The sequence below is a fragment of the Cicer arietinum genome, chromosome 6, assembly GCF_000331145.2.
Source record: "Cicer arietinum cultivar CDC Frontier isolate Library 1 chromosome 6, Cicar.CDCFrontier_v2.0, whole genome shotgun sequence".
Classification (NCBI taxonomy): domain Eukaryota; kingdom Viridiplantae; phylum Streptophyta; class Magnoliopsida; order Fabales; family Fabaceae; genus Cicer; species Cicer arietinum.
Window position 1 is genome coordinate 67,522,936 of NC_021165.2, and position 11,210 is coordinate 67,534,145.

Below are 11,210 nucleotides of genomic sequence, written 5' to 3' on the forward strand. Positions count from 1 at the left end.
CTTCCCCTAGCTTTGCATCGACTTCAATTGGAATAATAGTAGGGTTGTAGCCAGCCATGTTGTACCTTCTCAAGATTTCGCCAACATATTTATTTTGATGCATCTCTAGTAAATTCCATGCCCATGAAATAGGTTAGCTTTCCAAAATCTAACATCTCAAATTCATTCTTCATGATCACCTAATTCCTCAATTTCATTCTTGTTGCTGCTAGTCACTAGCATATCATCAACATATAGACAAAGGAATAACATTAATGGCATATCCATCTTGAGTGTAATGCTTCACATAAATCCCATATTCTACTGTACATTTGATGAAGCCAATGCATATAAGGAATAAGTCGACCCTTTTGTTCCAAGCTCTTGGAGCTTACTTCAAGCCATAAAGATCATTTCTTAATTTGAGCACCTTATTCTCATTTCCTTTGATCACAAACCCTGGTGGTTGAGAAACATATACTTCTTCTTCAAGCAGACAATTCAAGAATGCAAATTTGACATCAAGCTGACACATCAGCCAACCTCTAGCACTAGCTGATGTTATTACTAGTTTGATTGTCTCAATTCTAGCTACTAAAACAAACACTTTTGAATAATCTATCCATGTCCTTTGTAGAAATAATTTAGCAACCAATTTATCTTTGTATTTGACAATTGATCCATCTGGATTTAGCTTGAGCTTGTAAATCCATTTGACTCCTATTTGTTTCTGTTTTGGAGGTAAATAAGTTAGGTACCAAGTCTAATTTCTTTCAATTGTCTTGATTTCTTCCATCTTTGCTTCTTTCCAATGTCTTCTCTTCATAGCTTCTTCAACATTTAGTGGTTCTGTATTAGAAAATAGTTGGTGAATTTTGTTATAACTAACTCTGTAATGTGAGTAGTATATAAATTGTGTATTATTGTAAAAGGACACAAGAGTGACATTTTAGAGAATCATTGGTCAACTAAGAAAATAGTGTTTAAGTGAGGGGATTGTGATTTTTCTTCCTGAAAAGCTTTGTAACATTGCTGCTACATTTCATCTTGATCATAGTGATGGGGTCGACCTCAATGAACATGTAGTAGGCAAATTGTTTTGAACCTCGATAAACCTTACGTGCTCATCTTTACTTCATCTACATGTTTAGATTTTCTTGGTTGTTTTCTACTTCAATACAATTTCAAAGAATCTTCTCATTGTGTCCAATTATTCATCTATTGTTTCATAACAATTGGCATCAAGAGCATTCGTCCGAAGGGAAATTATGTGATGGGCACAACAAAGTGAAGGCATTTCTTGTTAATATTGAAACACAAGTGAAAATGATTTTAGTCTTTAGTGACCAAAATGAAAGCATTTCTTGTTCATCAAGGTGTTGATGAAGCTTTGAGTTGGCCTGCAAAATTGCCAACAACTCTCACCAAAAAAGAAAATAAGGATATCCTAAGCAATGGTCATAAAACAATAATTCCTTCTTTGGGTGATAGGTGATGGAGAGCGTTGAAGATGAAGACTTTGTAGCTAGCATATGGTCGAAGAAGATGTATTGAGAATCGTCAGGTCCAAAGACTTTGTAATTTTTCTAGACTTTAGAATTGCGCTAGAAACAATTATCTTTATCTAAACAATTCTTATATATAAACACTCTTATTCAACACCTCATTTTCTCTCTCTATATATATCACCATCATATCACATTACTCCATCTATTTATAATTTTTTTTCTTTATCCAAATAAGGCATACTAACTACTCCACAAGTGGATTTTTGAAAATGGCTAAGGCAAAAGAGACTTCAAATATTTTATACCTCTAATTGAAGTGTTTCATCGAAAGACGACTAAATACTAGAACGAAGAGTGAACACATGAATCTTGTTCCTTTTCATTTTAATGATAGTTGAATATAGATCAAATTCCCTATTAATAATATTCCCTTGACTCTCTTAGTTATATATATATATATATATACTTATTAAAAATTTAGTTCAATATAATTAATTTTCTAGTTCTCATAAAATAAATATTTGTATTTTTAGAAGTGTCTTATATGGGAATTTATTTCATAAAGTAAAGTAGTTATAAAAAAAATCTATATAATATAATAAAGCAAACGTGATATTTTGACAAGTGTGTTAGAGTATTTAGTTTCTTTTTCTATTACACCACGATGAGTTTTTTTAGGCGTTCATTGATAATTTATTGACCAATCAAAAAATAAGAAGAAAATTTATTGTATCGTTTATTGAGAGGAAAAAAAATTTAATAATCAATTACACCACGATTTTTTTTTAAAGAATGATTTTTCAAACACTACTTTAGCAACCACATCTTCAAATTTTTACTTAAGATTATGTAGATTTAATTAAAAAAATTATTTTATTGTACGAATTGTTTTATTTTCGCCGTCCTCTGTTAATCATCGATAATCGCTTATTTTCGGCGTCTCCTTTATAAATATCATTCATATTAACTCATTGTGTTTATCTTTTATTATGTCTGTGATAATGAAATTTGGTTGTTAGAGTTGTGCGGTTGTGGTTTATGTTTGATCTGAATGTGAGACATAAATTTTAGGCTAAATTACATCTGTAGTCCCTTAACTTAATTTCAATTAACGTTTTAGTCCTTTATCTTTTTTTTTCCGAGTTGGTCATTTATTTTAATTTTAAGTGACAATTTGATATTTTATGTTTTAAAATATCAATAATGTTATCCTTTTATTACAAAAAATTCAAAAAAAAATCATCAAAATTTTCAACCAAAACTCATAAAATTAATAATCATCTTCAATATAATGCAAATTTTATCAAATCCATAACTCAAATACTCAAATAAATTCATATTTTCATCTCCAACAACATCAAATAAAGAATGAAAATATGAGTTTATTTAAAGATTTAAGTATTGAATTTGATTAAATTTACATTTTATTGAAGATGATAATGAATTTTATGATTTTTGTTTGAAAAATTTGATGATTTTTTTGAATTTTTGTAAAATAAATGACAACATTGTTGACATTTTAAAACATAAAATATTAAATTGTCACTTAAAATTAAAATAAATGACCAACTCAAAAAAAAAAAAAAAATAACTAAAACGTTACCTGAAATTAAGTTAAGAGAACATGTGTAGTTTAACCTAAATTTTATGCTATATAAATTGTATTGATCGACAATAATGTTTAATTCTGTCTTTAAAGATTCCTATTTGATTCAATCTAATTATTTAACTTTGGTAATAAAAATAGTGAAGTTTACTTATATAGTGTTTTGTTTATATCCAATATAATATATACCGGAGGAGGAAGCAGTATAATGCAAAATCAGGATTGGACAGCGATTAGAAGAAAATGCATCAGGCTTGTTTGTGTGCGTTCCCAAATCCAACTTCTACTCTTCCAATTCACTCAAATGCCAATGCTTCCTGTTATTCTACAAAACCATCACATTCCCACTCCCAAACACACCACAACTGGTCTCTTCAAGGCATGACAGCTCTTGTCACCGGTGGAACTCGCGGAATCGGGTACTTACCTTAATGCTCATTCTTTCTTATTTCTTTCACCCTTTTTTCTTGTTAATCTTTCATTTTGTATGGAAAGGCATGCCATTGTGGAGGAATTGGTGGGGTTTGGTGCCAAAGTTCATACTTGTGCTAGAAATGAAGATGATCTCAATAAGTGTCTCAATGAATGGAATCATTTGGATTTTGAGGTTACTGGTTCAATTTGTGATGTGTCAGTTCCACACCAGAGGGACTTGCTTATGGAGACTGTCTCCTCTCTCTTCCATGGGAAACTCAACATCCTTGTAAGCTCCTTATTTTTCCCTCTGTGTGTTTTTTATCATGCTATCAAGGTTCTAAACATGCATTTTTTAACAATTAGTATAGTTTTGGTTTGTGGAATGATTGAAAATAATACTTCAAATTCAATGTGTGTATTGTGTCACACATGTAGTTATATTCAATTACTTCCAATTTATTTTTCTTTCAAATTATTGTCGGTGTCATGTTCGGTGATGTCTTTGGGAGTGCTCCTTAGACATTGATATTCAATTTGGATAGTGTGTGTGTGTGTGTGTGTGTTAGGTACTAGGTTTGGACCTTATAGAAACAAATGGGCCAAATAGAGAGCACCAATAGGTATTTGGTTACAATTGCTGATGTGGTAATGTGTTGGGGAGGAAAGGTTTGGCTTGAGAGAGAATTGTCTCTTCTCTGAGGAGCTATGCTCTGGGGCTACCATGATTTTTTCTTCTGTTATACATCTATTTCCGATTAATAATATAATTTTCCGTTTCTCTTAATTTGGGTTCGTATCAGTGTGTGTGAACCCTATTAATTTGATGTGTAGATAAACAATGTAGGGACAAACATTCGGAAACCAATAACAGACTTCACAACTGCAGAGTTTTCCAAACTCATTGATACCAATTTAGGATCCACCTTTCATATGTGCCAACTTGCATATCCACTTCTCAAAGCATCGGGAGTGGGTAGTGTTGTTTTTATCTCTTCTGTTTCAGGTTTTGTCTCACTGAAGTCAATGTCTGTTCAAGGAGCAACAAAAGGTAATAATCTCTGTATCTAGTAAGGTGATGCAGATGAGTAACGAGTTTATCAAATTTTGAAGTTTTTTGTTTTATGGTTTGTAGGGGCAATTAATCAACTTACAAAGAATCTAGCTTGTGAGTGGGCAAAAGACAACATAAGGAGTAATGCAGTTGCACCTTGGTACATCAGAACTTCGATGGTAGAACAAGTAATTTTCTTCTTCTTTATCCGATAACCATTAAAACGAACTACCGAAGTTCCATGATACTTATTAGTGACATGGTATAGCAGTTCCATCACTTATAAAGTTTGGTTGCGCGAACGAAAAAGTCTATCATTTGGCATGGCTCATGATAGGACATTGTGATGTGTAACTCCAATCATTGATAGAAAGGCTTTTGCTTTTGTAGTTATCATTTGGCATGGCTCATGATAGGACATTGTGATGTGTAACTCCAATCATTGATAGAAAGGCTTTTGCTTTTGTAGTTATTTGAGTGCATGGAGAAATTATTTTCAAATTAAAAAAGCTTTGAAATTGCAAGGAAAGATACTAAATTTTTATGAAAGATTTCCTTGGACACAATACTATTTCTCTAACACCAACAAGTTGCATTCTTGTGGTGTCTCTGATCCCATATTTGAACCATCCAGAATTGTGATTTAGATTATAGAATCACCTCAATTCATTAGACATGCTAATGGTAATTCTCTAACACCATGAAGTTGCGTTTTCTTGGCATATAAATCAAATAACTGACGCATCTCAAGCACTTCTTTTTGATTGGTCATTACTTGCTGAAATTGTAATTTTTGTGTAACTATGCATATCTGAAGTCAGTGCTGCAGATTAGCTAATTGAAAAATGCTAACAATAGTCATTAATCTTTCATTCCCTGCATTTGATTTAGAACACTGCATTTGATTTTGAAAATTGCATTTGGAATTTCAGTCTTACAGGAACTTTCATAATGCTCTGAAACACTGATGTCTAATACCACAATCAAAAACTGAAATTTCCCCTATTTTTTTAGGTTCTGAGCAACAAAGACTATCTTGAAGAGGTGTACTCTCGAACTCCTCTTAGACGCCTTGGAGATCCAGCTGAAGTGTCTTCTCTTGTCGCCTTTCTTTGCTTACCAGCATCGTCATACATCACTGGCCAGATTATATGTGTCGATGGAGGAATGTCTGTGAATGGTTTCTCCCCAACACAGATCTAAGAGCTTCAACTTAAAATACACTTTGTATCTTACTGATTATCCTCTCTACCTGCCATTCCTGTGGTGTGGAGGACTGGACATGGTGAAGTAGCAATTCTTTGTCAAACTTTAGCATTGTAAACTTTGAACACTTACCCAGACATGAACATCAAATACGACGATGACACTTATAATAATTTGAGAAAATGAATAATTGAATATAATCACATATATCGGTATTGGACACAACACACACATTTGATAAAAAAAGTATCAATACTACAGAGATTATAAAGCTCTGAACGCTCAAAAAGTATTTCAACACCGGGTAGGTAAGCCCTTCAAGATTTTTTTCAAAATGAAAATCTATACCCTTTGCTGCAAATGAAAGGTATCCATAATTTGTTTCAATCATAACTATAATTTAACTTCTAAATATACATGATTCAACTTTGTTGTGCTCCTAATCTATTTATTATTATTATAATTATAAATATAATATATAAAAATAGTCTCCAAATCTATTTAGTTGTCATCTCAACACTTTGTTTGTCACCTATTCTTATTTGTGCCCCATCATTAATCCACCTTTCACATTATTCCTCAAATTGACACTTATTCCTATTTGATTACATGTTCATAAGGGTCTGATGAATGGCTTTTATTTGAAGTTACAAATTGTATATTAGTTTTTTCACGACTTTCTCGATTGTTTCTCTGGGGAGTCAATAAAATGACTCAAAATAGAACAAACATGTATGTTAAATATGTGTGGATAATTTACAATTAGAAAAATTCTTTAGTCTTAGAGAGGTTTGATATGTTAAGTATCCATGTCAAATACATGATGAATAACCAAAGGCGGAAGCGTACCTGTGGGAATTGCCATTGATGATATCCTAGGATGATGATGATAGAGCCAATGGGTTGGGTGATCTTCCTTAGCAAAACACCCTGAAGACCTTACTCTCTTGATGGAGATAGAGAGAACCAGAGAGTTTTCTCCTTTAGGGTTTTGAAACTGAATAGTCTTGTTGTGTTTGCCTTGGGGACCATTACCCCTATATATAACTATTATTAGTTATATCCCAAATTGCAGTATTTCCAATTCAGCCCCTCATTAAATTAGAAACTGCCTGGTATCTACACTATTAATTTTCATAACTATTATGCTCTTTAGCCATAAACTATTATATATTATTTGACCCCTAGTTTATTGGCTAATTATATAATGACCCTAACACACTTTATTAATTAATTACATATGTGACCCATAAATCTTACAATCTCCCACTGGTCACACATGTATCCTTAGGAGTGTGTTAGACTTTATGACGTCAAAAAATGTCATTATAATTACCTTGAGTATAATCCAAATTGTCTCGTCCATTAATCATATCAGCACATGGAACCAAAGAGGCTTTCGTCATAATAAGCATAATTAAACCCATCAATGATCACATGTACTGACACAACTAAATGACATAGACCCATTATGAAAAGTGTAGCATGAAAATTACATGAAGTTGGTCAATGCATGTCAATTTTCAACTGGTCCTACTTTATCGAATGAGATCATACCATAACTTAAATGTACAAAGTAACCAAAAACTGAATACTTTAAACTTTATTTCTGATCAGAAAGTCCAAATACAATGTATTTGTACTTTACAATTAAACATAGAACATGAATTACATAATGGACGAAACTCCCACTAAAATCAAGATTCCTCAAACTGTAGCACACCCATGTGAGCAGTATGCTCATGAAAGACCTTGGGTGGTAGACCTTTAGTGAGTGGATCCGCAATCATGGAGTTTGTCCTTAAGTGTTCTATGGATATCTGTCCACTTTGTACCTTCTCTTTAACAACTAGGAACTTAATGTCAATGTGCTTTGACTTGGTTGAGCTCCTATTATTGTTAGAATACAGGACTGCTGATCTATTGTCACAATACAACTTGAGTGGTCTTTCAATCCCTTCAACTATTTGCAGCCCCGTGACAAAATTTCTCAGCCAAATGCCCTGGTCAGATGCCTCATGAATTGCTACGAATTCTGCTGCCATGGTTGATGAAGCAGTAAGACCTTGCTTGGCACTACGCCAAGAAACTGCTCCACCAGCTAACAGAAAGACATAGCCTGAAGTTGATCTTAAGCTGTCTTGGCATCCCGCAAAATCCGAGTCAGAGTACCCAGTGATCTCTAACTGGTCTGACCTCCTATATGTGAGCATGTAGTTTCTTGTTCTCTTCAAATATCTCATGACCCTCTTGGCTGCTTTCCAATGGTCAAGACCTGGATTGCTTAAATATCTGCCTAAAATCCCTACTATGAACGCTATGTCTGGACGCGTACATACTTGGGCATACATAAGACTCCCTACAGCTGAAGCATAAGGGATCTTTTGCATTTCTTGAATTTCCAAACTTCCCTTAGGGCACTGTTTGAGACTAAACTTGTCTCCCTTAGCAACTGGGGTGTCCCCTGGTTTGCAATCCTGTAACCCAAACCTTTTGAGAACCTTATCGATATAGCTCTTTTGTGACAATCCAAGAATACCTCGAGATCTGTCTCGGTGTATCTGAATTCCTAATACAAAAGAGGCGTCACCAAGATCTTTCATCTCAAAATGCTTTGATAGAAATTTCTTAGTTTCGTGCAACATGCCTATATCGTTAGTGGCAAGCAGTATGTCATCAACATACAAGACCAGGAAAATATGTCTGCTCCCACTGAACTTATGATACACACAATCATCAACTGTATTCATCTCAAAACCAAATGAGAGAATTACTTGATGAAATTTATGGTACCATTGACGAGAAGCTTGTTTTAGCCCATAAATGGATTTTCTTAGTTTGCACACCATATTCTTTGGGTCTCCCAACACAAAGTTTTCTGGCTGCACCATATAGATCGTCTCATCAATGTCGCCATTGAGAAAAGCTGTTTTTACATCCATTTGATGAAGCTCCAAATTAAAGTGAGCAACAAGAGCCATGATTATTCTTAAAGAGTCCTTCGATGAAACCGGAGAGAAAGTCTCTTTATAATCAATCCCTTCCTTTTGAGTATAACCCTTAGCTACAAGACGTGCCTTATATCTCTCCACATTACCATTGGAATCCCGCTTGGTTTTAAAAATCCATTTGCAACCAATGGGTTTCTTTCCTTCAGGTAATGGGATAAGTTCCCAAACTGAATTGTCTTGCATAGACTTGTACTCCTCATTCATTGCTTCGATCCACTTATCTGAACGAGAATCTTGCATGGCTTGATGAAAGTTGACTGGGTCGTCTTCCGTCATGCCAACATTTTCCTCTACCTCATTGATAAATACTACATAATCATCCGAAATAGCATTTTTCCTTTCTCTAGTGGATCTCCGCAATGGAGCTGGCTCTTGAGGCACTTGTTCTTGAGGATCTTGAATTTGATCTGGATTTTGTTCTTCCTGAACAACCAGATCATCTTGAGTTTGTTCAATAATGGGAAAGTCAATTGGTGGAAGAATCAGTTCTGGAATTGTTACCGATTCTTCCTCAAAGACAAAATCTTTAACCTTAATCTTCCCCCCAAACTCAATATCCTCAAAGAACGTTGCCGTTCCCGTCTCAAAAATTGTTCTCAAATTAGGATCATAAAATTTATAGCCCCTTGATTTTTCTGAGTACCCTATAAAATAGCTGCTAATTGTTCGGGGTTCAAATTTCTTTTCATTCGGCCTATAAGGCCTTGCCTCAGCTGGACATCCCCAAACATGAAGGTGCTTCAGACTAGGCTTACGCCCAATCCAAAGCTCATAAGGTGTTTTAGCCGCTGCCTTAGTTGGTACTCTATTAAGAATGTATGCTGCTGTTTTTAATGCCTCTCCCCAGAGTGACTCTGGCAAGGTGGAATGACAAATCATACTCCTTACCATATCCTTAAGAGTCCTGTTTCGTCTTTCAGCTACACCATTCATGCTGGGTGACCCCGGCATAGTGTATTGTGGGACGATTCCACATTCCTCTAGGTATTTGGCAAATGGTCCCGGACGTTGTTCACCTGAACCGTCATATCTGCCGTAGTATTCACCACCACGATCAGATTTGACCTTTTTAATTCTTTTATTAAGTTGATTCTCAACTTCTGCCTTAAAGGATTTGAACACGTCTATTGATTGGGACTTTTCGTGAATTAGGTAAAGGTAGGCATATCTAGAATAATCGTCTATGAATGATATAAAATATTGTTGACCATTCCAAGAAGGAGTTGGAAATGGCCCACAGATGTCCGTATGTATCAATTCTAAGACGTCTGTAGCTCTATATGCGCCTAATTTCTTATCTTTAGTCTGTTTTCCTTTAATGCATGCTACACAAACGTTAAAGTCTGTGAAGTCAATGGAATCTAAAATTCCATCTGACACAAGTCGTTCAACTCTATTTTTAGAGATGTGACCTAGACGCTTGTGCCAAAGCACCCCTGAATTGAAATTGTCAATTTTCCGCTTAGTACCACGTGATTCCACATTCAAGGTTTCATTATAGTTAGCCACAGTTTCCAACAAATAAAGATTATCATAACCAGAAAGTAAACCGGTTCCAACAACATTCGAATTTAAAGACAAAGTAAATTCTTTATTCCCGAATGAACAATAATATCCTGATTTGTCCAAATAAGAAATAGAGATCAAATTCCGTCTAAATGACGGTACAACAAAAGTGTCTTTTAAATCCAAATAATGACCGGAACTTAATAATAATCTAAATTTTCCTATGGCTTCAACTTCTACCTTCTTCCCATCTCCTACATAGATCCATCTTTCAGTATCACTAGGCTTTCGGAAGTTCAGGCAACCCTGCATTGAAACACTGATGTTAGTAGTTGCACCAGAGTCTAACCACCAAGTGTTTCTAGGTACTGAAGCTAAATTAACCTCAGAACAGACCAAAGACAGAATCATACCTTTCTTAACACGCCAAGCGTGATATTTGGCACAATCCTTCTTCACGTGTCCAGAACTCCTGCAGAAGAAGCAGTTGTTATCCTTAGTCTGCTTCTTTTGTTCTGGACCCTTAGCAGCAGCTTTGTTCTTGGGCTCCTCAATTCTTTTCCTTTTGCCCTTGTCTTTAGAGATGCTAGTAAAGTGAGCACTTTCAGTCCTATCTTGCTTCAGCCTGTCCTCTTCTTGCACACATAATGAAATGAGCTCATTAAGAGTCCATTTCTCCTTTTGACAATTATAAGTCACCTTAAACTGACTGAATTGCGAAGGAAGAGACAGCAATACTAAATGAATGAGTAAGTCATCTGACAACTCAAGCTTTAGACCTTTAAGCTTAGAAGCAATGTTGGACATCATCATAATGTGCTCTCTTATATTTCCCTTGCCTTGATACTTCATGGAAATTAAATTCTGAAGCAAAGAACTTGTTTCAGCCTTATCACTTTTTACAAAGCGTTTTTCCATCTCAACAA

The 11,210-nt window shown here is 34.7% G+C and overlaps 1 protein-coding gene and 1 pseudogene across 1 annotated transcript; both read left to right on the forward strand.

Annotated features, from left to right (window-relative positions):
- Positions 1 to 3,273: 3,273 nt before the first annotated feature.
- Positions 3,274 to 5,972, forward strand: LOC101512758 (tropinone reductase homolog At5g06060-like). Its single transcript, XM_004507101.4, has 5 exons — positions 3,274 to 3,512; positions 3,589 to 3,796; positions 4,342 to 4,558; positions 4,643 to 4,749; positions 5,576 to 5,972. The coding sequence occupies exons 1-5, from the start codon at positions 3,337 to 3,339 to the stop codon at positions 5,762 to 5,764; spliced, it is 897 nt and encodes a 298-aa protein (XP_004507158.1). The 5' UTR covers positions 3,274 to 3,336; the 3' UTR covers positions 5,765 to 5,972.
- A 504-nt stretch (positions 5,973 to 6,476) lies between these two features.
- LOC105852430 (tropinone reductase homolog At2g29310-like) overlaps positions 6,477 to 11,210 on the forward strand; it is a 9,426-nt pseudogene continuing 4,692 nt past the window's right edge.

Excerpts from the sequence above, each read along its gene's own strand:
- LOC101512758 (XM_004507101.4), top strand. The coding sequence starts at position 3,337 with ATGCATCAGGCTTGTTTGTGTGCGTTCCCAAATCCAACTTCTACTCTT. Across the intron at positions 3,513-3,588 it reads GGTGGAACTCGCGGAATCGG|GCATGCCATTGTGGAGGAAT; the intron begins GTACTTACCTTA and ends TTGTATGGAAAG. Across the intron at positions 4,559-4,642 it reads TGTTCAAGGAGCAACAAAAG|GGGCAATTAATCAACTTACA; the intron begins GTAATAATCTCT and ends TATGGTTTGTAG.